The 25,269-nt window shown below is 53.8% G+C and overlaps 3 protein-coding genes across 10 annotated transcripts; 2 read left to right on the top strand and 1 right to left on the bottom strand.

Moving 5' to 3' along the window:
* The first annotated feature begins 6,035 nt into the window (after positions 1–6,035).
* Positions 6,036–8,223, top strand: AVPR1B (arginine vasopressin receptor 1B). The gene is made up of 2 exons (XM_074893706.1): positions 6,036–7,014; positions 7,916–8,223. The coding sequence occupies exons 1-2, from the start codon at positions 6,036–6,038 to the stop codon at positions 8,221–8,223; spliced, it is 1,287 nt and encodes a 428-aa protein (XP_074749807.1).
* A 3,018-nt stretch (positions 8,224–11,241) lies between these two features.
* Positions 11,242–17,471, bottom strand: RHEX (regulator of hemoglobinization and erythroid cell expansion). 7 transcript variants are annotated; one of them, XM_074893894.1, is made up of 6 exons: positions 17,381–17,471; positions 14,513–14,614; positions 13,701–13,789; positions 12,726–12,839; positions 12,286–12,347; positions 11,242–11,917 (listed from the first exon to the last, which is right to left on the bottom strand). In XM_074893894.1, the coding sequence occupies exons 2-6, from the start codon at positions 14,527–14,529 to the stop codon at positions 11,711–11,713; spliced, it is 489 nt and encodes a 162-aa protein (XP_074749995.1). In that variant the 5' UTR covers positions 14,530–14,614; positions 17,381–17,471; the 3' UTR covers positions 11,242–11,710. The 7 variants fall into 7 exon arrangements, with proteins under 7 accessions (XP_074749995.1, XP_074749990.1, XP_074749993.1 ...); XM_074893889.1 differs by lacking the exon at positions 17,381–17,471 and adding an exon at positions 15,628–16,699 and having other exon boundaries at positions 14,513–14,702; XM_074893892.1 differs by lacking the exon at positions 17,381–17,471 and adding an exon at positions 15,628–16,696.
* A 3,544-nt stretch (positions 17,472–21,015) lies between these two features.
* Positions 21,016–24,766, top strand: CTSE (cathepsin E). 2 transcript variants are annotated; one of them, XM_074893536.1, is made up of 8 exons: positions 21,016–21,081; positions 21,819–21,936; positions 22,880–22,998; positions 23,091–23,290; positions 23,558–23,680; positions 23,774–23,915; positions 24,025–24,123; positions 24,341–24,766. In XM_074893536.1, the coding sequence occupies exons 2-8, from the start codon at positions 21,819–21,821 to the stop codon at positions 24,500–24,502; spliced, it is 963 nt and encodes a 320-aa protein (XP_074749637.1). In that variant the 5' UTR covers positions 21,016–21,081; the 3' UTR covers positions 24,503–24,766. The 2 variants fall into 2 exon arrangements, with proteins under 2 accessions (XP_074749637.1, XP_074749636.1); XM_074893535.1 differs by having other exon boundaries at positions 21,017–21,081; positions 24,338–24,766.
* Positions 24,767–25,269: the final 503 nt, after the last annotated feature.

Below are 25,269 nucleotides of genomic sequence, written 5' to 3'. Positions count from 1 at the left end.
TTCATCATTTTCTAATATATTGTCATGAAACAGCTGCTCCTCTCCTTTCATAACCCTGATTGATGCCTCTCTTACCTGGAAGGCAATGGGTTCTGAATAACGGCAGCATTTCCATCAGGCAAGAAGGGGAACAGTAGCCAAAGCAGATCTGAGGTCATGGAAAGGTTCTTGTTCACTTCCCCCTGTACTGAGATTTTTGATTAAACGTATCTTAAATCCTGCACCAGAGGGGAGGAGGGGGGTAGGAGCAGCAGTTCTCCTCCCACTCCACGGCATAGGATGCCTCCAGCATCCCTGTGCCCAGCGAGACCAAAACAACCCCGATTTCAGCTGCGGAGGCTGGAAGGTGACGGGGGCTGAAGCGGCTGTAGGTGCCGATGTCCGAAGCAGCCCAAGCACCCACCATGCCATGAGCTGCCTTAGGCCCAGCTCAGCCAGCCCAGCCCCACCAAACCCAGCCCCACGCAGCCACACTCGGTCCTGGAGCCTGGGCGTTATCTGTGTGACCAGTGCGAATTTCCTGGCAAGGTGTTTATTAAAAATGACACAAAACATCTCATGTCTATAGGCTGCAGGGCCCAGAAATCCCACGTACAGGCCAGACCTCCACTGTGTAAAGCAAAATACAGGACCTAAAGAAAGTGCCTCTCCCAGCCTGGCCACCGTGTCACTGCTGCCTTGGTGGGACTTCTGACCCCCGCGAATTCTCCTGCCCCCGCTGCCTGCCAGGCAGCTGTTAACCAGCTTGTCTGTCTGCCCTCACACAAGCTAACGGACATATATTTTCCCCACAGCAGCCTATCAGGAGAGGACAAGAAAAAGCCATTTGTTTCCAGCCTTGAAATGTAATTTTATTTTTTTTATTATTGATTTTAAGGTTGTAAATGCTCCGGCTGCATCTGGTTTTTAAATGCTAATGATGATAACAGCAAAAGGAGATGAGGGAGTGGGGAAGGAAATTGAAGCATTTCACAGCTACCAAAGTCTTTAAACATCCCTGGCTATACAGGCAAACCAACAGGGAGAACCTAAGGATGATAAACAAGTAATTTGCTATCTCGAAGATGCCTGTAGCTTCAATTTTTCCTCTGGCAGTTGCCTCTACTTAAGCAGACTGTTTCCACACATGTGGGTCAAATGAAAAGGCACAGCAAAACAACAAGGAAAAAGTAAACTGTAATAGAGTTATCAGCTGCAATAACACCCCAGGATTGGATTTATTTTATCCAGCAGAAATCCCCTGGTGCTATTCACCAGTCTGCAAGGCATTTCAGGCTCACCTTGCAGACAGTGCCAGGGAGAGCAGGCTGGTCCAAGCCCCACCAGTGCAGGCTGGCTTGTCTCCATGGGGTTTGGGGGGGGGCACATGTGCTTCTGGGCATGGTTTTGGGAGACTTGGAGTGTTTGGGTGAGCAGGACTGTCCCCAGCCAGCAGAGACGTTGGGAGCAGTGTGGAGGACGAAGGGAGCGATGCTCTGAGGCAAACTGGGCTGAGTCAAACTCACAGCTCGGACACGGCCCCGCCAGGGACGGCAGCTCAGCTCCCCAAGTTTATGTTCAAGGCAATGTTTTTAAGCACTGATAGTTTAAAGTTTAGCTCTTTAATGCAACACTGTCAGCTTTTGTTATTCTGCTTGCCAATTTTTACAGCTTCACATGGATTTTCCATTAAAATCAAAACTGCTTGTTCTGCCTCGCAGTGTCCCTAACAGGCCCCGCTCTGGGGCATTTGCCATGTGTTTAGCATATTTATTTATGCGCCCAGGCTTGCTCTCTAATATTAAGCAGGATCAGAGGTTTTAATTAAATGGAAAAAACAAATCTGAATGAGGGAAAGGGGGGAGGACAAGGGGAGACTGACTGACACATCTGGCTTATAATTACCTTAAAATTATAGAAGCTCTTGTCTTCAGTTCCCAGAGCTGTGTGACAGATAATGCTGCCCAATTACACAGCAGAGCTTTGTCTCTCGGGAGGGTAATGGGAGTCACAGTGCAAGTGTTGAACCAGGTGTCCATTTAGAGACACTTTAATATTTTGGGGCATTTCACATGGTATCAGGACGGACCAGGGCTGTGCTAAATCCCTCAGCACTCCCAGTAATGGGTGCAATCACATCCTCTGTTCGATGGCCACACTGCAGAGAAATTTGTTTCCCTAATAAGACGGACACCACAAGGTCACTTTTCTGAGAACTCTTCACAAACATGGCAAGCAACAGAAAAATTAGATTGTATCAGCCACCAAACTCCCCATGTCTGAGAAAAACGAGGCACAGTCCTACCCAGAGTTAGGCCAATGTCAAGAGCGAACTGGGTTTTTGAAGGTACTGAAGTCTTTAAGAAAACTGGAAAGTCTCAGCAGTTTATATTTTCAGGAGGTGGAGGGGAAGTAATTCATGGGCTTAATTTTGACAGAGAGTTGGCATTAAAAGCAGCATTAGATACCAGGAATTCCCAGCCCTCGTTCCTGCCCTCAGTCTTTCCAAGGAGATGATCACAAGCTGCTATAAAGCAGTTGCAACACCATTAATTTTACAGCATCAGGACCAGCGCAAAATGACCAAATCTTACTTTTTTTCCTGACGTGAACCACAGAAAGCATTTCAGTGATTAAATGCTAAAGACAGACCAAGCTTGCTTTGTACTGTCAGCAAGAAGTTTAACACCATCACATACCACAAATAAAATATTTGTGTTGAAAAGTGAGCCAAATCAGCATATAAACCCAAGCCAACAAATTTTGTTTATTTCTTTAACCAGCTAGCTACCCACAAAGCAAAGTTACCAGCTACTGTGCCAAATGATTTGGCAATCACAAAGCCTCTACCTCCGTGCTCTGCTGTAGAGGAGCGCAGGATGCCGGCTGGTAATAGAAACAGCGTTGTATGTGTTCTGCTTCATGGTGGATTGATGCTACCAGCTGCCAAAAATTAGCTACATAATACAGTGTTACCTTGACAAACCGAACATTAAGAGCTTAGAAATCCAGTTACACGGTCCTGTACCTCAGCATCACACCCGGGGGGAAGGGAGGAAACACGGACCGCAGGGCAACAGTTTTCACAGTGTTTCAGGGCTCGAGTCACCCTGTGGCAGCAATAACCAGCAGCGCAGAGCCCCAGGGGCTACCCCAATACTGCACACACACACATACCCCCCACCGCTGGGCACACAAACCACCATACCACAAAAAGATGCATTACCAGAAAACAGCAGCATTTTCCTCATCCTGCAACACCTCCAACCTCTACCCTCCAGGACCCAGCTTATGGGAAATGGTCTAAGTAGCTGCAGCTTGGGCTGGACTGCCCAGGCCCAGCCTGGCCATCACCTCCCAGGGCTCCCAGAGCACTAAAACCAGCACCTGGCTCAGCAAGTAGCTCCCAAGCTGCTGAGCTGGAGAACCCAGCTCTGGTTTTGCTGAAGCACATACAATCCTAGCACTGGCAATACTAGTGATGTGTCAAAACATTCAGGAAACCAGTGAAAGAAAATGAGTTTATTTTTTAATCCGTCTGCTTGAAAAATTTCCTTGCTGTGATAACCTCTCTTTCTAAAGAAAAAGAATTTCTATTTTCCAGGGATCGTTTTTCTTTTGTGAATTAACTTCACTTTCCTCTAAGCGCCTTTGCAGAAGTATTCTCCCTGCAACTAAACTTAGGTGAATCTGGAGTAAAAGCTCTAACTCTGAGGGAATTGCTTCCAAATCAAACCAGTGCCTGTGAAAGCTGAGTCCGTCCCCAGAACCCTTTAAACACTTCTTTCTCTGCAGAGTCTGCCCTTCCATCTCTGCCTTCATCTTAGCTTTTCATTGCTTTGTAGGTTTTTTTTGCACTGCCCTCTATTAATCTTCCAGAAAATCAGCTGTCTGATCACAAACAGAGAAAATTACATTATTCACTGAAATACCTATCTCTAACTCCAGCACCTCAGCCAGGCACTTTCCTGTGAGGGGTACTTTATATCCATAGGGTCTCTTATAAGGATGAATGTCTTTTAATTAGATACAAACTGCGCTCATTGATGGTTATTAGAGGTGATCTGCAAATCTTTATTCAGCAAATAACAGCCTTCTTACAGGCAACTTAATTGTAATATCACAGCCAGTGAGCCAGAGCAGGCTCTGCAAGCAGCAAAGCCCCTGTCAAGCAGACAAGTGCTAGGACGAAGCCCGTGTCCATGCATTTCTTTTGTTTGCTGCTGTCGTCTTTCCCCAGTAGAGAATGGAAAAATCGCTGGAAATAGATGGGTGGCTTTGTTTCTTACTGACATAATTCAGCGTCAATTGAAATAGGGGAAAACCAGAGCCTTAATGTCGCAAAACAAAAGTGAAATTGTGTATATATATACACACACACTTCCATTTTTATACATATGCAATGAAAATATTTTGCAATCACACACCATGTGGGAAGATGTATTGAAGGCTCAAAAAAGAGTGGGAAGGGAAGATCAGGGGAAGAGGCAGGCGAGCAGGTGCCCGAGCTCCCGGCGCCGTGCCCAGCCGCAGCTCAGCCGAGCGTTTCCACTCATCTGTATTCTCAGCCACGCAATTTATAGCGCTTCTGTCCTTTGACTGAGGGTGTTTGCTGTCCATCGCCTTTCCTCTGGCTCACACCACACCTTTGCATAAAGTCTGCAGCTGCTGGGGCCTCCTCAGCTCACTTCTCCTTGCCTGTGGATTTTTTTCCAGGCTCTGTGCAGATGAGAGATGGGGCAAATGCTGATGACTCCAGGCAGAGCCCGCTCTGGGGATGAGCAGGATCCCGCTCCCCACCTTCAGGGTGGTTTTCTGTCAGATGGAGTAAAACGACAGCATTTAGCTGAGGACTAATCAGGCAGAGTCAGGCTTTTGCCACATCTCAGGGAGAATCTCCATCCCCTTCCTACCCAGAAGGAGAGGCACAGCAGATCAGAACAGGCAGCCTCAGGACGTGGTGCCAGTAAATGACATCTCCACCGACTTTGCTGCGGGGCTGAGACCCAACCACACAAAGCCAATGGATGTAGGAGCTGCTCTGGGGGACCCGCATCCCCTCGCCCCCCCTGCACAGGCTCTGGGGACAGAGGCATCTCGTGCTGGCCAGAAGAAGCCAAGGGTAGCGACAACAGGGGGTCTGACTAGTAAGGCCAGCGCAAATCGGGGGCAGAGTGTCCCCAGCCCTGACACGCTGTGGAAGAGGGGACACAGGGGACAAGGGTGGAAGCACGGGAGGGTTCCCAGCCTTCGGCTCTGGTCCAGAAATCACCTTTGGCAAAAGCCGCTGGCAAAGCCCAGGGATGGCAGCTCTGGAAGAGAGGAACCGGCTCTCCCCTGTCCGCAGCAGCGTCCGGCAGCGCTCGGCACAGAGCCCAGAGGCTGGGGCCAGCCGGGGAGGGGAGCTGCCAGGCTATAAAACCCAGAGCTGGGCAGACGGCGTCCACACGCGGCACCGAGAGCCACCGCCAGCAGACGGCTGCCCCGCTCCCCACAGAGGCACGGACACCGCTCACCTGGTTTTTACTATTCTTGGAATGAAAAGGCCAAAGAGATGCAGCATCTGTAGCTTTTTCAGTTACTTTTACTGCACTAAAAAGAAGCAACAAAGAGGACTCCCCTTTTCCCTTCAATTTACCAGCGCAGGGGGGAGAGGGGACTCACAAGATGAGCAGTGCGGGGAGAAACGGGGATTTGGGAATGTTTAGTGCAGATGAGAAAAAGATCAAGGACTGAGCCGAGAGCTCCTGCACCTCTTTGCTTGTTGGGAATGTTTGCATGGAGCAGCCCAGCCAGAGAGGGGAATCACTGCAGCCGCACAGCGCAGGGTTAGTGTGATGCTGAGGAGCACAAGGCAGAGGAGGTGACAACCTGCACCAGCGTTGGGGACCGCTGGAGGAGGCACATCCTGGACAGGGGCAGAGGAGCTGGTGCAGTTGTGCTCAGGGGCAGCACCAACCCCAACAGCTCAGCCCTGGGGAGGCAGGGAAGGGTTTAACAGGCCATCGGAGACGAGCATTATAGCGGCCTGTGCTCCCGCAGAGCTTCCTGAAGTGATGGAGCCAGGCTGGGGCTGGAACAGCACGCATCGCAGCCGGCCTGGGCACAGCCAGGGGCTGCTGAGCCCCCACACCCTGGCAGGAGACCCCAACCTGACCCTCCTGCACACCCGGGATGAGGAGCTGGCCAAGGCAGAGATTGGGGTGCTGGCCGCCATCCTGGCTGTAGCGACCATAGGCAACGTGGGGGTGCTGCTGGCGATGTACCGCCTGAGGAAGAAGATGAGCCGCATGCATCTCTTCATCCTGCACCTGGGCCTGACCGACCTGGGCGTTGCGCTCTTCCAGGTGCTGCCGCAGATGATCTGGGAGGTGACGTACCGCTTCTTGGGGCCGGACCCACTCTGCCGGGCAGTCAAGTACCTGCAGGTGCTGAGCATGTTCGCCTCCACCTACATGCTCATCATGATGACGCTGGACCGTTACCTGGCCGTGTGCCACCCCCTGCACAGCCTGCAGCAGCCCAGCCGCCAGGCCTACGCCATGATCGGGGCCACGTGGCTGCTCAGTCTTCTGCTCAGTCTGCCCCAGATCTTCATCTTCTCCCTGCGGGAGGTGCGCCAGGGCTCAGGGGTGCTGGATTGCTGGGCGGACTTCAGGTACCCGTGGGGAGCCCGAGCCTACATCACCTGGACCACACTGTGCATCTTCATCCTGCCTGTCGGCATCCTCACCGTCTGCTACAGCCTCATCTGCTACGAGATCTGCAAGAACCTCAAGGGCAAGACCCAGAGCGGTGCCCCCGGCATGGGGGGACCCGCAGCAGCTGCCCCTCTTGCTCCCTGCTCCTCCGAGAAGAGCGGGCAATGCCCCAGCGGGCAGCCCTCGCGGGTGAGCAGCGTGCGCACCATCTCCCGTGCCAAGATCCGCACGGTGAAGATGACTTTTGTCATCGTGGTGGCCTATGTCGCCTGCTGGGCGCCGTTTTTCAGCATGCAGATGTGGTCGGTGTGGGACGAGGATGCTCCCAGTGATGGTGAGTAGTGGTGGGGATGCTGGGCTGCAGCCTGGAGCAGGCGCAGAGCCCTGGGTGCCAAGGCACACAGCGTGCCCTTTGCATTTTTAACAAACAAAAGCTGTCTGTTATTTTGTCATTTTAAAAGTCGTGCGGGAGGCTACAGGTTTGCTCCCCAGCAGCATTTATAGAAAACTGCAGAGTCAAGTCATTCCTTTCACCAGTAAAACCACTGAAGCAGTGGCTTTTGACCACCACCAGTAGGGAGGTGTAAAGGTGTGATGTGACCATCTTTGCCATGTGTGGTTCATCCCTCATGTGGGAATTTTCTTCAGGAGCTGCCGTGCTCGGTATGTGGCTACAGGGAGGGTTTTAACTGTGTTGTGGCCCAGGCTGCCTCTCAGAGCAGCTGTGCTGCTGGAGCAGGTCCTCCACGTGTCACATCGAGCACCCGTAAGGCTTTTTCTGAGCCAGCTGCAGAGGTTTCAGATTTCCAATTTCATAGGTTGACTTTTTCTGGAAATTTTCAGTAGCTCTCCTAGTCTGTTTGTGGGTAGAAGGAACTTCACCCAAGATTGAAAGGCCTCTGGGAGATGCTTTGACCAGCAAACAGGCTGAAGGAAGGTCCAGAAGCTGCTGGGTCTCATCTTGCAGCACCCTCTCTGAGGATGTGCCCCAGCACATCCCCACCACTGTACATCACCCACCCGCAGCCCTCAGCCACAGGTAGAGCCCAGCTCTGCCTGCCCTGCTGCAGACTCTCCTACCCAAAGAAATTCCAGTCAGATGGGGTGGGAATGGGACAAAGGACACGTGCCCAAGACAAAAACAGCCCCCAAGGTCCTGCCCATCACACGCTGAGACCCTGCCCAGCCCATGCCCAGCCCGGGGGATGTTTCAGCTCTCTCCCTTGCCTTCCCAGAGTCCACCAACGTGGCTTTCACCATCACCATGCTGCTGGCCAGCCTCAGCAGCTGCTGCAACCCCTGGATTTACATGTTCTTCAGCGGGCACCTGCTCCAGGACGCAGCACGCTGCTTGTCCTGCTGGGGCAGTCCCTGGCTCGGGCTGCGGAGACAGGCCTCAACTGGGAGCCTCTGCAGCAGGAAAACCACCATCCTGAGCCACAGCCACCACACCAGCCCCGCCGGCCTCCCCCTGCACAGGGGCAGCACCAAGGACTTCGATGTACCCTGTGAGGAGGTGGTGACCGAGTCGGGCATGATCTAGGCTGCAGTGGGGGACAGTTCCTGGGCACGTCCCTTCACTGAGGACAGCTGCCACCAGATCACAGAATCACAGAATCCTTCAGGTTGGAAAAGATCATCGAGTCCAACCATCAGCCCAGCTCTACAAAGTTCTCCCTTACACCATATCTCCCAACAGCTCATGCAAACGGCCCTTAAACACATCCAGGGATGGGGACTCCACCCCTCCCTGGGCAGCCTATTCCACTCTCTGACCACTCTTTCTGGGAAACACTTTTTCCTCATGTCCAGTCTGAACCTCCCCTGTTGCAGTTTAAAGCCGTTCCCTCTCGTTCTGTCACTAATTCCCTGTGAGAAGAGACCAGCACCAACCTCTCTACAATGTCCTTTCAGGTAGTTGTAGAGTGATGAGGTCTCCCCTCAGCCTTCTCTTCTTCAAATGTGACACCATGAACATTGTCACTGCAGAGCCATGTCTCTCTCCACCTGGTAGCCTTCCCTTTTGCCGAAAGCTGGGTGCTGAACCCCAAAAGCATCACTGTCCATCGCATCCTTGTGTGCTTGCTACTGTACACTCTGCATCTGCTGTGAGCAGTGGGGGAGACAAGACAGAGCCCCATCGGCTGCTGCCTGACCACAGCATCCACCTCCTCACAGCATCCACCTCCTCACAGCATCCACCTCCTCACAGCATCCACCTCCCTCTGACGTTAGGCAGGCTCTCGCTGCCGGGCTGCCCTCCTCCAGGAACTCCTCACAACCCCGGTATCTGCTGGGGGATGCTGCACCAGCATCTCTTCCTGGAGGGACTCGAGCTTTGGGTGTTTCAGACACCAGCAAAGCAGCCTGAGCACAGCAGGAGGCAACATCTGCTCCAGAGCTCCCTGCAAGGAGGTTACTCATCTCCCATCCTCAGGGCTTTGCTGGTGGAGCAGACGCAGCTCTCCCACGCCGAGGGGCTCAGCACGCTCTCCCCTCCATGCTGCACAGCGTTGCCCTCCGCTGACAGGCAGGTCTGGAGCTGGACCCTCTGCCCACCTCCCCGGGGCCAGGGATGGGGCTGGAGCAAAAACCACAGGGCAGAAATGTCCCCTCCTGCTGTGCACAGCTGTCCTGCTACCGCACAGTGGCATCACGCTGCGCTGGGGCGAGCATCTGAAAGGCACCACTGATACCACCACAGTGCTGCTCGGAGCAGCCCTGGCCCAGCTCCAGCTTGCCCAGGCAGATCCTGCCTCCCGCCAGGTTTACTCGCAGCCCCCGGCCGCTGTGCAGGGCTGCTCCACGCTGTTCAACAGCTGCTGCATCCCATTAAAGAGCTGCTCTCAAATTGCTGCTGATTTTGTCTTATTTAGCAGAGATCAGAGTGCCAAAACCACCCAGTGCTCGGAGATGACTTCAGGGCACTTGGGAGCACAGAGGAGGGGCAGCGGGCAGCTGGGAACGAGCCATGGCCTTGCAGTGCCAGCCTGGCCCCTGCCCTTCGCCCCAAGTGTTGGGGGTCTCCCAGAAGCTGCTTTGTTTAAGAAGGAAGCGTGAGTGAGGTGGGCAAGAGCATCCCTTTGCTCTGGGAATCGAGCTCAAAAGCTGCTGATGGGGGAAGCACTGACAATACTGAATTCCCTGCAAGCAAGGTGCATTATTCCCTCTATTATCACAGGCTAAATCTGTAAAAATAAGACATTTAGAGTAAAGTATTTTAAAATCTTAAATGATTTTCACTTTTTAATCATTAACCCTTTGAATCAGTTTTTCCAGAAACTCCCACTAGCTGGTTTCAACCTCATCTCCAGTTCCTTAAACGGACCTCTCCTGGCCTTTAGCAATGTTTCCCAGAGATTATTTGGGTTTTTGAACATTTTCCCTCACGCGCCCTTCAAGTCGGTCCAGCTCTGCACAACAAGGTCATAAAACCAGAAGTGCCTGACCCACCCCAGGATCGATACCAAATCGATCGTCTCACAACCTTTCATTAAAGCACATCGCTGCTGAGATGATTTGAAATGCTCTGGGGGCAGCTCCATCCCTGAGGAAAGGGGGGCTGTACCGGGACGTGCCAGCTCCATCAGCGTAACAGAGCTCCCAGCTATTGCATTGTTCCCTTTCCCAGCACTTCAAAACTTTATTTCTTGAAAAAATCATAAGTAACAAAAAGCAGAGTGGATGGAGGGACTGGTCCCCATCTACAGCAGCAATTTGCTGCAGCAGAGCGAGGGCAGCGAACTCCAGCCGGGCACTGGTTCTCCTGGTCCTTGGGAGCATGAAGGCAACCCAACAAATGTGATCACTGAGGAGCAGAGGAAGCAGCACCTCCGAGGAGGTACCAGCCTTCCCAGCATGGTCCCTTCACAGTCCCAAGCTTATCTCTGCAGGCTGGAGAGCCCCCAACTCGGTTTTGTTAGAAAAGATTGCAGTGCTGTACTTCAAGTCCCCTGGAAATTAAACCAATGTTTAAGGAAAATGTGAAACGTGGTGCCAGGTCACAGGGGGACAGTGGTGTGTGCCCCAACCCAGGGCACTGACCCCCCCTCTGCAGCTCTGCCGGGCGTGGGCATCGCTCAGGTGGGGAGAGACCAACTCCTGCACCCAGGGCCTTTGGTGCAGGGACAAAGCAGGAAAAGCAAAATGTGGGAGACGTGAATATCATCCCTCCCCATGAAACACAGAGGGATTCGACTTGCTTGTGCTCACATAGACATCTGGGGTCCAGTCCTGGGCCCCTCACAGCCCAGAGGCACCAGCAACCAGCCCAGATCCTCCACCTGAGGAGGGGGGATATAAACCCCCGGGAACCCCTCGGCCGTTTGCCAGCTGGGCTGATGACTATGGCTTTCAGCTGGGGGAGGAAGCTCCCTGGCAGGGCCACCCTCCTTCCTTGGCATCCCCCTCCACGTGTGGCCGGGGGGTCCAGCCACCCGCGCAGCCACCCCAGCCCCAGCAACACCTCTGAGGGAGATGGGGACTTGGAAAGATTTTGAGCATCAAAGGAAAAGGGGTGCGGGGGGGTGGGCAATGAATCAGGGCTTGTTGGGCAGAGAGGGCAAAGCCGGTAGAAGAACTGTATTTAAAAGTATTTTATGACACTGATCAGCAAAGAAAGCATCATTCAGAAGAGGTGCCAGCCAGGTTGGGTGGATATTTTGAAGATCCCTGCATTTCCCTCCCAGAACTACATCCCACTTCGAGAGGCAGGGGGGGATGTTTCATTTGCTTTCATGAAATGAGAAAAAAGGGCCATCACAGAAAACTGGAGAGCACATTTCAGCCTGGGTAGGAGGAACTACCCTGAGCCATCCCACGCTCAGCAGCCTTCAGGAACAGTGATGCATTTAAGTAAAATACCAAGCAAATTGTATTGGCGGGTTAGAGTGTTACAAGGAATAAAAGCTGGCAGGCGTCAGCCCGTGCCAGGCGCTGACCGAGGCGAGGGGAAGCCCCGCTCACGCGGCTGCCGGGGACTTGGGGCATCACCCCGTCTGACACGGCACCCCGCAGCAGCATCCTGGGGGTCACAGCTTCATCTCGGTGTACTCGATGGACTTGGACACCACGGGGCTGGAACAGGGCCAGAAATCCACTTTCTTCTTCTTTGGGTCCACGTTGACGTAGTCCGTCCCGGTTTTCACATTCTCGTAGTCCCTGGCAGAGCCCGGCCTGCGGCCTTTCCCCGGGAAGACCAAGGACGTGTAATTGAGGTTTTCTTCGGAGCAAGGGCCCTGCAGAAGCAGACACAAACCCCAGGTCAGGCACCAGCATCCACCCAGGGCGGCTTTGCCCTTGAACCCACACGAAGGCAAAGTGCAGCCGTTGTTGTGCCCGGGTTGTGCCCAGGGATGTCCCCAGCCCCCGGGGATGCTTCCTGCTAAATGGGGAACGTTGTATACGGCAGGTAACCACCCACCCCCCAGCCTCACCACTGGTATTTCAATATGGTTTGATCCATTTTCCCCCCGCCCCGTTGCTGCTCTGTGGGTCTCGAGCTGGGCAGGACCCACACGGCGCCGGCACCTCTGCGGCTGCGGTTGCTTTTGGCAAAGGCTCTCTGCCCGCGGCCGTACCTGCGGGCAGGAGGGGCTGCTGGTACCTGCGGGCAGGAGGGGCTGCTGTCCGAGTCCTCCGAGGTCTCTGAAGACGTGTCGCTGCTCCCTTAAAAACAGGAATCATTACCACCTCCATTGTGACTTGGGGGGTTAAGGGAAAAAATAAACCAGGAGAAAAAGCAAACACGCTGGAGAGTGAAAACTGAAAATCCAACAACATGTGCCCACTCCCCTCTTCAGCCCCCTGCCCGGGGGGAACTGGGCAGGGAAAGGCCAGAGGAGGCAGGAGGCAACTGGAACTGTGAGCGACTGGTGCGCCTGCCCTTCACCAGGCCGCTTGCTCCCTCTTCCACCAGGTCAAGGTCAAGGCCAGCAGGTGAGGGTCTTCCCAGCCAGTTAAGGAGGAGAGTATCGCGCCAATGCAATACCATCTGTTTATATTCATGTGCCAGGACAACACCCCGTGGCTGCAGGGTCCCCTTACCCGCGTAGGAGGGTCTCGGCGCCTCTTCCCCTCCCGCCGCAGGGGCCGGGGGCTGCTGGGGCTGTGCCGCAGGGCTGCTGCTCGCCGGCTCGCCGCAGGAACGGCTGGCTGCAACTGAGAGGCCAGTCAGCACCTTCCTCCAGCCCAGGACGCCGGCAATGTCCGATACACCCCACGCACCATTGCCCTCGGACCCCCCCAGGACCCCAAGCCCCAGCACTGCCCCACAGCAAAGCCCGTTCAGCACAAGCCGCTGGCACAGCAATAATTATTGTTATGTATTGGAGCGGGCAAATATCTATCAATTCAATTACTGAGATGATTAAGTGAGTGCCCTGTTCTGCCATGAAAGGCTCCAGTGCTAAATCACACCATCAGGGGCTATTCCCGTGTGAGTTCGAAATTAGTTTGACCCCCAGGGCCAAGCAGATCTTGTTTATGTGTAAATGTGGGCAGCATCTTTTTGTGAAAGATTTTCCTGATGGAAACTGTAGCTTCATCTGAATTAATATTTTGCAAATGGATTCTGACGGTATTTTTCCACCACTTTACTAGCAAGAGCTATAAAAGAAAATGTTTTTGAAACAACAAAAGGCTGTATAACCCCCTCCGATACTGCCCCCACCACTTAGAGCTGCTCACACAGCGGCTGTCGGGGCAGCCTGGCCCCCCGGCCCAGCGCAGCGACGCTGGTGGATGGTCCCTGCCCTGACCCATTCCCATCCCACGCCGGTGCCCAGCCCACCCGGGGGTCTGGGGGGGACTGGGGGGGGCCGGCTCCCTCCCTCACCCCGCATGGGCTCTGCAGCGGCACTGGTTGCTCCCCGAGAACCAGACCCAGAGCAAGGACTTGGTTGTGCTTTACAAACCGGGGGATGTTGAAGCTTTGGGCAAACGACTTTCACTCTCTGAACTGGACGATTGTGAGTGAGAATGAGGAACACAAGAGGTAAAGCCAACAAGACAGTAAATTACCTATTTTCCTGCTGAGCATGATGTAAAGTGTCAGCAAGAGGAGAGCGTATAGGATCAAGGTGACAGCTGAGACGGCAACAAGCACCCACCTGAGCAAGAGAAAAATATTTTGCCTAAGAGAAAGAAATAACCAAATTATTTTAAATCTTTCAGGCACTGTTTGCCTGACACTGCCTCAAAGCGTGGTTTAGACCAAGGTTTGCTGGTACAGTTTTTGGTTTTACTTTTAGTCTTTAAGGCAGTGTGCCCAAAAATCTGGGGCTTCATTTTCAAAAACGACTGTAGGGCTCCCAGAATCACAGAATCATCTGGGTTGGAAAAGACCTTGAAGATCATCTAATCCAACCATTAACCTCACACTGACGGTTCCCATTTTGGGACTTCGTTTTTGGTTACACTTCATTTTTGGGTGCCCGTCTTAAGAAGGGTTTTTGAAAGCCGCGTTGCCAGCGGCGGGGTGCGCCGTGCTTGCTGGAAGAGAGAAGTTACAAAGATGGCTCCCGCCAAAATCACACCTGTCTGAGACTCGCGCCTGTGTGTCTGCCAAACGTGGCCACCCGGCGAGGACGTGTGGTTGCCCCCAGCACAGCAAAAAGCTGGCACGGTGTCACCAGCAACGGGGGCTGCAGCATCCCCCCACCCTGCCGCTGCCTCCGGACACACAGCACAGCATCCCCGCAGCCTGAGCCCGGCCAAGCGAGGCCGAGAAGTCCGTTGCAGCCGTTATCCTTCCCCCTTGGGGTGTTCCCCTTGCTGCAGGAGGGTTGTGAAAGGCTGCCGGCCGCTCCTCACCCCGGGGGGGTTGTACTCACCACTCGCAAGTGCTCATCCTCCCTGCGAGGTCAGTGGGACGCCCGGCGAAGCGTTGGAGGTCTCGGGGTGGGGGTGGGGGGGTCAGAGAGAGGCAGCTAGCCCTGGTGGCGATCAACCAAAATGGTCCCATTGAGCTTCACGCCGCTCCGCATCACCTGAAGGTCAGGCTCACCACTTGAAAGCAGTGGTCTGACATTGCAGATGTAAAACAAAGGCACCCAGCCTTCCCTCTGCGCGAGGCTCTCGCTGCTGGTGCGCGTCCTTCTCACACACACCCTTCACCCAGCCACAGACTCTCCTTGCCGTTATCATTGAGCTTAATAGTTTTATACACCGCCGCCTCGGTCGTATCTGATACGTGGCTGGAGCTTCTGGGCTCCACCGCGGCGCTGATAGTAACAAGAACTGAAATTTGTTCTTTAAATTGCCTTAAAGATTGCTTTAATCCTCTCTCTCATTTCTTTTTTTTTTTTTTTAAATCCACAAAAAATATTTGATAACTATAATCTGGAAAAAAACAAACAAACAAACAAACAAAAAAACCCAACCAAAATAACAAAAAGAATGCCACGGGTTTGGCATCAGGATTTTGCATCAGTCAAGATCCAGCCAGAAAGGTCCAGGGGGGGCCCTTCAACACCTCTGCATTTGGAACACCTCAGATTTAATTTTAAGTGAGCGCTTCAATCTTGTTGCAGTCAAGGGGACTTAAGGCACATCATCAGAAAAAGCATACACCCAGACTGGGCCCCTTGGCTTGCGACTTTTAGCCATAATACTGAGGAGATTTATAATAATGGACAGGATTTGGGGGCATTCATTTTGTGAGCCTTCACTTGCAAAAAAGCACTTTAAATTTTCACTCAATGCCTATATACTTACTGTTTATAAATGGCTAACATAGGGAGGTATCTCCAGCTAAAGCTTCGATATGATGATTAAAGGAGCCATAATAATATGTTTGATAGACTGATAGATAGATTGATAGTTAGAGCAAAGGCGTTATCCATCCTATGGATCAGATTCTATAATTTCCTCTGTGACACATCTCTCAGAGTAATTCATCAAAAGCCTTTCCGATAGCCTCATCAATCTCCTGCGAAATTCCACTTACCCAAACAGTTTGGCAACTGCCAAGCTAAAAGTCCATTTCTTGCTGGAATTTTCCCCCTCCCTTGTTGAACTGATCTGTCCCCAAATATCCTTCTCAAATGGCTGTCATTCTTAAATGGCTCATTTCCTATTGTGGGGCAAGAGATGCTGCTGCAGCAGATAACAATCTGAAAAATGAGCTGTTCAAAAGGAAATTGCAAAATAAGACCCAAATCCAAATATCAGCAGCAGGCAGCTTCTTTGCTGAGATGGGGTATGGCGAGATTGAAGAGATGATACACATACGCATGTTGAAATATCTATTTTGAAGATAACAGCCAGTAAGATGCTGGCAGCACATGTACTTTTTTGGTGTATCAGTAAACTTGCTGTGAGCCGCCCTCCCTCTAGGCCTCAGGATATTAACCCTTTCTCAAGCAGGATGCCCCACTGAAATCAAGGCTTGTAAAGAGCTCCGACGTGACCAGTTACCAAGTAGTCATTTTAAGACGTCTGCGCTCAATCTAAAGGTAAGCAAAATCACAGGAACGCCTCAAATTATTTTAATCCCATTTGAGTCAGGCCTTGCTGCCCCAGATTAAGGCTAAAGCCCAGGCTAGCTGCGACGCACGCCTGCAGGCATCCCTCGGATACGGGCACCAAACCCAGCTCTCCTCCCGATGAACGACCCCTCCGCCTTCCGAGGCATCGCGGGCAATGGCCAGTGGAGTGCAGTATCCAACGGTGCTTTACCTGGGGCGCCAGAGCTCTCCGTGCCTTCCCTTTCCTGCAGGACCTGGGCAGCAGGGGCCTTGGGGGCAGCAGGAATTAAGGACGTTTCAGCAGCATTTTCGGTGGCCGTGCAGCCGCAGAGGTCCGGCAGCGCAGAGGCACTTGCCGGCTCGGTGCCGGATGCGGTCTCGCTCTACCCCAATGGTGATGGCCGGAACGAGCCCACATGAGGTTCCATGACGCTTCCCCTCTGTCAACTGGCTCATTTAAATATATCTGGGTGTTTCTCTGCTGTTCTGCAGCCACTTCTGATCCAGGGCTGGGGACACTCTATCCCCCCGGGTGACTCTCCTGGGAGGTGTCTTGCTCTGACAAGAGGGGGGCTCTTGCTCCATCTTCCAGCAGTTTTGTGCTAAAATGAAGCTGGAGCAAAATGGTCCCCGAGGGCAGAGAGCTCTGCCCAGCAGCAGTGGAGCTGGCTCAGCCCCAAGCAATTCAGCTGCCACCCAAAAAGTGCTCTGGGTGCTTCCAAGTAAAAGGCTTCTACAGGGGTAAAACATTTTAAATCGTAAGGGACATAGTCCCAGAGCCTGGCATAGCTTGGTGACTGCTGGGGGCAAATGGGCCTCCACCTGCCCATTTTCTGGGAAAATTTTCTGGTCAGTAGTAACTTGTGGCATCAGTTAGTAATGGCGGGGTGCAAACGGCAGACTGGCACACCCGCTCTCGTCGGTTCATGGCAGATTTGGGGAGTGTGGGGCCACTGCTCCAGAGGAGTTGATTTTGCAGCTCTCACACCGAAGCAGAGGTTTGGTGCTGGGGACGCCCCGCAGCAGCCCGACCTCTCTTGTGCTTATTCCCTGGCAGGAGATGGGCAGGGAGCGAGGGACCCCCCTTCTCATGGGGTCCCTGACTCGTGGGGACGGTGCCCGCTGGCGTTTAAACATCCCCATCATCCCCGCGTTCCCATAGCAACCCTCTCCCGGGGAGATAACATCCCAGCATCTCAGTGAATCCCCCAGTGCCTGCAAAGCACAACTTACCCCCAGGTGCCAAGCGCCGTCGGGGTTCACTCCCAGGAGCTTCACCATGAGTTGGGGTCCCCTGCCAGGTCCCCGTCGTGGGTCGGTCGCTGCCACATTTCCCCCCATCCCCTGGGAGCGCAGGGACCAGCATCCATCAGCTCCATCACAGGGGGATTTTACTCCTGCTTTACCCACAGCTTCTGTGCCACGGGTAAATATTTAACTGAAGCTTGCTTGTTTGTTTTTTTTTTTTTTAAAGTGAGTGTTTGCTATTGCAGGGTTTCGCTCTTTCAAGTGCTCAGTGATGTATAAACAGATTAACAGGTGGAAGAAGTATTTGATAAACAGAGAAAAAAAGACTTTTCAGAAAATGCTACTTGGGTGCGATTTGAATCAGTCAGAGCTAATCATGAAAGTGGCAAAACTAAAGGAAATATAAAAAAAGAACACAGATAACTTATTTTTAGCCTGAAAGCAGGCTTCTTAAAATGAGTAGAGCATGGTTTCCGCATAAGGTGTATAACCTATTTCTAACGTATCTGAGAGCAAGTGTGTAAAGCTGGATGGGGTAAGATACACTTTATGACAGCTGCTGCCTGGAAGCAGTACAGGACTATATATGGGCCATATATTACTTACAAGACCTGGGACGTTCCAGTAGCTGGCAGTCACGTTTCATTACATTTCCACTGAACGTAAGTGCTTTTTCTGCTGTTTTATTAACAAAGCGGATTCAAAGGCCCCCGGTCTTATAAATAATTCTGCACGTTGAGCTCTGTCACTCTGAGCTCTCTCCGCCGTAAAGACAGCACGAATGCCCCAGGCGCAGGCAGGGACAGGCAGCAGCAGGCAGGGACAGGCAGTGTCACGGCTGCCCCGTGCCCCAGTGTGTTGAAAACGGTGCAGCTCTCCCACCTGCACACGCAGGGCGTTGTAAAATCGAGCTACAGCTGAAAGTATGAAATAAAGCCTTTTTCTCCCAATTTTCTGGACAAATACGACTGAGTCTTGCATCGGGTCCTGAAAGAAAGAGAAAAAAAAATTTTGTTCGACTTGAAATAAAAATTTTGATTTACCTTTAAGAGTTTGGAGTTTAAAATTACTTTTAAAACAACTAAACAAAAGTAGAAATAGATCGGCTTAACTTCAAAAATTTCTAAATGAAAGGTTTGGCCTCGTTATTTCTTTCATCTTCTTATGTTAACACTGAATCTACTGCCATGAGTTTGAAGATTATTATGATCCAGTTGGGGATCTTTTCCACTAAATAAACTGTTTCGCTTAAGCTATTTCACTTGACTTTAGTACAGCTCACGCTCACGTTTATCTCAGAAGCCCAACGACCCTTCAGGCTGGATTTTCTTACAGGATTTTCGGGTTATAAACCACGTCCATAACAATCGACTTGCTGCTTTCAGCTAATTTGGCACTTGCTGCGGTTGCTTTTATTTTAGGAAGGTTTTTTTTTAAATCCCTTCTATGAATATATGATTAGGACAAGGAGGGAGGCCAGTACATTAATCTGCATCTTAAAAGGGAAATAGATAATAACTTTGCATAAAAGCTACTCAGTGAAAAATACTGCAGCTACCAACGTGGGCATGGGGAAACGCAGGGAATTTGCATTTGACTTGTTAAAAATGGCTGCATCTGCCATCGACATCGACTCCGCTGTGCCCCACGTCTCCGCGCTCACACCCAAGAAACCACTGATAAGATTTTTTTAAGGTTAACCTCCCTGCGAAGCCAGGGAGAGGAGGAGCCCGGCAGCATCTCCCAGGGATGGAGACACAAGACCCCCCCTAACAGGAGACACGACTCGGCTCTTTCTCAGGCCATCCCCCATTAGCTGGTACCTGTGCCTCACAGACAGGGACTTTAATTTCCCAGGGCGAGGACTTTAATTCGATAAAATAGACTAAAAAGGATAAATGAAAAATTGATTAGCACAGTGGTAAGGGTAGAAACCCCATTAATTACATGAACAGTCTCACTGGGTAAAACACCTCCCTTTGTGGCACCTATCACCAGTTATTGTAGAGCCACAAACATGGAAAACAACCACAAAGACGACACGGCATCATCACAAGCCTTCAGCCGCGTGTCTGAGAGATGGTGGCAGCAAGAAAATCCTCGCCTCCCCCACTCGCCTCCCCTACGGATCTGAAGGCTTTATTTGTTCACCGGCATTTTTTATTTGCATTCAGAGAGGCTTAATGAGACGGCCATCCTGTGTTAAACAAAACTCAGCCACTGGGGAAGAGCCCATTAGCGGCTGTAAAGCGACATGTAACTGTCTCCCGTGCAAAGCCGCTTCTTCCCGACCGAGCTTTGATGGCACTGACTGCTATTTGAAAGGAAAAGTTGCAGATTCCTGAGCAATTCATCACTGCTAATTAGTCTTTACCTTTTAAAGTTTGTTCAGCAGCTGCCTCACGCTACGAACACGTCCTTTTCCTGCACCTCCCTGCAGCTGTTGGGGTGTGGGGCACCCCATGGAAACGCTCCCCCAGAGCATTTTGGGGGGCCATGTGATTTCCAGTGGATAAGGAGCTGGTGCTGGGGTACAGACCCCATCCTGCTCCCGCTGCGGGACCTTCGCTGCCCCCAAAAGCAGCTGCCACAGCCCCCCTTGCCCCGCGCCCGGCAGGTCCCCACGCGCCGCGCCGCTCTGCCGCCACCAGCCCCTCGCCCACAAAACCAAACGTGACCCCGATGCCCTCGCTCTGCCTCGCCTGGGACGTGGCCAGTGATTCATTCCTGCTGCCAAAGCCCTGTGTTGACATTGAAAGGGGTGTTATCGCCGGTGCGCCGGGGCCAGGGTGTACCTGTGGGTATAAGAACAACGCCGCGGCGCTGCCCGCGCCACAGAGCCCAGCCCTGGCTGCCGACATGAAGCGCCTCCTCCTCCTCGCCATGCTCTGCATCTCCCTGGCCAGCAGCTTGAAAAGGTAAGGGGGTCCCCAGGGTGCGCCCTGGGCTCTCAGAGGGGCTTCGCTCCTGGGGTCCTGCCAGCGCTGAGCACGGCCGTGGTGACCGGGCAGAGCTGAGCTCCCCGGGATGGACACAAGTGTGCGGGGACCACGTGGTGGCTTTGCTGGTTTGCTCCCATCGGTCCATCGGCTCCGTGGCCATGTCCATCACTCTGGGCAGAGCCCAGCACTTCACCGAGGGCTGCAGGATGAGCTGCCGGCCGCAGTCAAGGCCTGGGCAAGCAGATGGGGCAGAAAACATGAATTCACCTTGGCCCTGGTCCCGTCTCCCACCTGAAGGTCCTTTTCCATCAGTCATGTTGAGCTCCTGCCCATCCCATCACCACAAGCAGGCCTGTGTTGGGGCGTGCCTGAGCTCCCACCAGCTTCACCCTTGATTTGCTCTCTCCTAAAACAGATTGAGTCCCCCCATTTTGCTGTGCCTCGGCTGGAAAGTGTTGCAGTGGGGGATGAGGGGAAACAAGCTCTGGCCCTGCATCCCGGCAGTGCTGGGACCCTCAGGGTGGAGATGGGGGCTGTGGGACATCAGCAACATCCCAGGCAAGTGACCAGGACCCTTGTTCCCCCAGGGTGACCCTGGTGCGGCACCGCTCCCTGCGGAAGTTGCTGCGGGACCGTGGGCAACTCTCCCACTTCTGGAAAGCCCACGGGCTCGACATGGTCCAGTACAGCGAGGACTGCGCCACCTTCACGGAGGCCAACGAGCCCCTCATCAACTACCTGGACGTAAGCATGGTGGCACTGAGGGGTGCTGAGTCCCAGCAGTGTGCCACAGACACCCCAAAACACATTAGTTTGCATGAGTGGTCCCCAATGCCCAAATGCTTCCCATAAAGCCCACACCGGCCAACGGAGCCCGTGCCCCAGCGTGCCAGGGCTTGCTGCCTGCCTGCTCCTGCCTGGTCCTTTGTTCCCAGGAATGTGATGATGAGAGGGGACAAGGGAGCACATTCACAGCAGGCGCTGCCAGCCCTCTCCCTGCCCGTTGCGCTCCCCGAGCCCGCAGTGCTCTCGGGCACGTGGCCGGCAGACAGATTTCCTCCAAAACACGTATCACACGCATCAGAGAAGACCCCACCATGAAGGACCCAGAGCTGGGGGTGGCAGGTGTTCCCCAGGCTCTTCCCATTCCCCACAGTGTGAGGGTCCTGTCCCCAGAGCCACTGCCACTGCCACATCCCAGTGATGAGGGTCCCCTCGGGGCCCGACCTTCCCGCTGAACCCAGCAGGAAGAGGATGGTGCCCACGCCATCTGTCTTGCCTTTTGTTCTCAGCTTGCCTTGTTGTTCCTTAAATATTTGGCTCCTTTATTTCACCTGGCACGATGTGGCCATGACAGATCAAACGCTGCCCCGGTGCCAGCCATCCCCCACACCCAACCCCTCTGCAGACACCCAGGCACAGGCTCCCCTTTGCCAGGATTTCTCAGCATGCCGGCAGCTCACGGCTCCGCTCTTTGCTAGATGGAGTATTTCGGGCAGATCTCCATCGGGACCCCTCCTCAGAACTTCACTGTGATATTCGACACGGGCTCCTCCAACCTCTGGGTGCCGTCCGCCTACTGCGTCAGCAAAGCCTGCGGTGAGTAGGGGCTCCCCGACCAACTGTCCCGTGCCAAGCCGGCTGTGTGGGACCCCGGGTGACACCCCTAGGGTGGCCCAGAGAGGCTGTGGGGCCACAAGCACACAGCCCAGCGACCTCGGGGGGACCTCCCCACCCAGCTGAGCCCTCTGAGGCACACAGATAGCAGCAATCAGGGTGGGGGGGGAGCGGGGGGAACCTCAGCGGGTTTGTTTGCTCAGGCGCAGGCGGCGATCACACCACCAGCACCCAGCACCATCAGCCTGCGGGAGATATCGGACATGCTCTTTAGGCCATTCTTGTGGGAGAGCCTTTAAACAAACAAGCAAAGATGATAGCACATAATATAGCTTGTCAGCAAGGGGCTGGGTGGCAGGAACAAGGCGGGCACAGAGAGCACGGCATGGCTCCGGGCTGCCTGCCCAGGGGCTTGGCGGGTGACAAGCACTGGGCTTGTTCAGGCTGTCAGCGATGAGCCAGACCTGGCAAGTCCAGCCCTGCTGTCCCGGGACACAGAGCATCTCTGAGCAGCCTCCAGGCTCTTTGGGTGCTTCCAACAGAGCCCAAGGCGGGTTGGGGAAAACACAGCAGTGCCTGTGGGGCTGCTTCTGTCTGTAAAACAGGAACAGCAGTGTTGATCTTCAGGTCTCATAAAAATATTGCACAAGCTAATTCCACTCCCCTTAGCCAACCTCACATCTTTGAGGCAGATTGAAACGGGGTAAGTTTTATCCCTGCTCAGAATGCCATCATGGCCTGCTGCCTCGTGAGCTGCCCTTTCCCCAGCAGCATGCCCGTGACACAGGTGTTTCGGCGATGCCACATCGCCCCATTGGTTTGCTCCAAGGCCGGTCGCTGCCGCGGGCCGTGGCGGGGGCTCCTGACATCTGTGGCTACACAGATAAATATCATTTCTGCTGACAGCTCCCATCTCCTTCCCCAGCTGAGCACACCAAGTTTCAGCCATCCCAGTCCAGCACGTACCAGGCGATAGGGACCCCCTTCTCCATCCAGTATGGGACCGGCAGTTTGACTGGGGTCATTGGATCTGACCAAGTAGTCGTGAGTCATCTTTGGCTTTTCCTGCTCTGGACAACATGCCTGGGACGTGCCTACAGACTCAGCACCACCATGGAGCCTCCTCCTCCCCGCAGGTCGAAGGCCTCACCGTGAGCAACCAGCAGTTTGCAGAGAGCGTCAGCGAGCCGGGAAAAGCCTTCCTGGACGCCGAGTTCGATGGGATCCTGGGGCTGGCTTACCCCTCGCTGGCTGTGGACGGGGTCACCCCCGTCTTTGACAACATGATGGCACAAAATCTGGTGGAGCTGCCCATGTTCTCCGTCTACCTGAGCACGTATGGACACGGCTTTGCTCTGGGCTTTTGCTTAGACTGTGGCATTGCTTTTAAGGGCGGGGGGGGCTGCTAAAATAAGTATGTTTTACTGAGATAGTAAAGGGTTTTTTGGTACCACGCCAAGTTTCACAAGAGCTCAGATCTTACAGGAATACAGCAAATGACCGTAAGCATTTGTGGGAAGTGAGTGGGTATAAATCCCCCCGTTTAAAATGCAATGTGCAAAGTAAAAGAGAGGAAATCCTTCACATCCCCTCCTCCCTCCAGGAACCCCGAGTCCTCCCTGGGAGGAGAGCTGCTCTTCGGTGGCTTTGACCCCTCTCGCTTCACAGGGACCCTGAACTGGGTGCCAGTCACCCAGCAAGGGTACTGGCAGATCCAGCTGGACAAGTGAGTGGTGCTGGGCAGGGAGGGAAGCGTTGGGCTGGGGCAGGGTAGCAGGACAAGTCCCTCCTGGTCCTTCTCTCTTTCCTCCTCCTCCAGCATCCAGCTGGGTGGGACAGTGACTTTCTGTGTGAACGGCTGCCAGGCCATCGTGGACACCGGGACGTCGCTCATCACAGGTCCCACCAAGGATATCAAACAATTGCAGAGCTATATTGGTGCCACACCTGTGGACGGAGAGGTGAGAGCGAGGGTGGGGAGAGGAGGGGGCAAAGCCCTGGGACCCCCCCAGCCTGCCGGGAGGGACCTCCCATGGAGCAGCACCGCTGAGCTGCCCGGCTGTTTCGCAGTACGCCGTGGAGTGCAGCAACCTCAACGTGATGCCTGATGTGACCTTCACCATCAACGGGCTCCCCTACACGCTCGGCGCCCAGGCCTACACCCTCATGGTACGGCTCCAGCTCCACCGGCAAACCCCCCCCAATTCCCAATGGCTCCAGAGACAAAGGTGGCCCAGAGCCACCCCCGGAGCTGAGCCAGGAGTCCCAGCGGGTGACAAGACCCGCTGCTTCGTGCATGAAACCTGCCGTCACCATTCCTGCATGCTTCCACGTGCACGAGGCTCTTGGCTCCATCCCCAGCTTTGCACTTGTCCCCCCCCAGGAGTACAGCGATGGCATGGCCTTCTGCACCAGCGGCTTCCAGGGGATGGACATCCCCCCTCCCGCCGGACCCCTCTGGATTTTGGGCGACGTTTTCATCCGTCAGTTTTACTCCGTCTTCGACCGTGGCAATAACAGGGTGGGGTTGGCCCCTGCTGTCCCTTAGGGCTGTGGCATCCTGTGGGGCAGGAGGGGAATCGAGCCACGGGGCTGCTGCCCTCGGGCAGGGCAGGGGCTTTCACCGCTGCACAGTGTCCCTGGAGGTGATGAAGACACCCGGGGACCGCGGCTGAAGAGCCTGGCAGAAGTTTGGTCTGTGCCAGGAAGCCATTTCATAATGAATGTAAAAATGTCTTGAGCAGCTCTGTGATCTGCTTCGCAGATTCTCATTTTTTAAATACGGGTCAATAAAACATTTAATAAAACAAAACCTGCCATGCTCGTGTTGATTAGCACAAAACCAATCCTGCAGATCCCAGCTGGGTTCCACAGGGGTGTTAAATCCTCCTTGCCCGGACCTTGCCCTCCTCCCCAGTGAGCTAAAGCATCCGTGCAGCCGGGGCACGGCCGGGGCTGCATGTCCGGTGTTACCGGAGTTTCCCCACTCTTGGGGGAGCCTTGATGGTGCAGGAGATGCTGGATCTGAAAGGTCAGCCTCCGTGGTCCTTAGCTGGGATTTCCACACGGGCAGATGAGGACACTTTGCCCAGGTAGAGCAGAAAGTCCCCAGAGGCGGCCGTGGGCATCCCCGAGCTCCCCGTGAGCGCGAGGCGATGGCTGCGGGCAGGGGCAGGGCAGGGGCTGGGGGAGCAGCGAGTTCACTGGGAAAATGTGTTGCTTCCACAGGCTGAGCTGGTGCTGGCAAACAAGAAGATAACAAGGAGACTGGCGAGACCCTGGGGCTCTTTCTGTGCCACAAAACTCCTGGAAAAG

Source organism: Strix uralensis, chromosome 24 (genome assembly GCF_047716275.1).
Source record: "Strix uralensis isolate ZFMK-TIS-50842 chromosome 24, bStrUra1, whole genome shotgun sequence".
Lineage (NCBI taxonomy): Eukaryota > Metazoa > Chordata > Aves > Strigiformes > Strigidae > Strix > Strix uralensis.
The sequence above is the reverse complement of the archived record's forward strand: the minus strand, read 5'-3'. Positions and strand labels throughout refer to the sequence as shown.

Coding starts and splice junctions, on each gene's coding strand:
- AVPR1B (XM_074893706.1), top strand. CDS start 6,036: ATGGAGCCAGGCTGGGGCTGGAACAGCACGCATCGCAGCCGGCCTGGG. Junction 7,015..7,915: donor CGAGGATGCTCCCAGTGATG/GTGAGTAGTGGT, acceptor TTGCCTTCCCAG/AGTCCACCAACGTGGCTTTC.
- RHEX (XM_074893888.1), bottom strand. CDS start 14,643: ATGGGACCATTTTGGTTGATCGCCACCAGGGCTAGCTGCCTCTCTCTG. Junction 13,790..14,512: donor AGGATGAGCACTTGCGAGTG/GTGAGTACAACC, acceptor TCTCTTGCTCAG/GTGGGTGCTTGTTGCCGTCT. Junction 11,918..12,285: donor GCAGCCCCTCCTGCCCGCAG/GTACCAGCAGCC, acceptor CTGCTTCTGCAG/GGCCCTTGCTCCGAAGAAAA.
- CTSE (XM_074893535.1), top strand. CDS start 21,819: ATGGAGTATTTCGGGCAGATCTCCATCGGGACCCCTCCTCAGAACTTC. Junction 23,291..23,557: donor TTCTCCGTCTACCTGAGCAC/GTATGGACACGG, acceptor TCCTCCCTCCAG/GAACCCCGAGTCCTCCCTGG. Junction 23,916..24,024: donor CCACACCTGTGGACGGAGAG/GTGAGAGCGAGG, acceptor GCTGTTTCGCAG/TACGCCGTGGAGTGCAGCAA.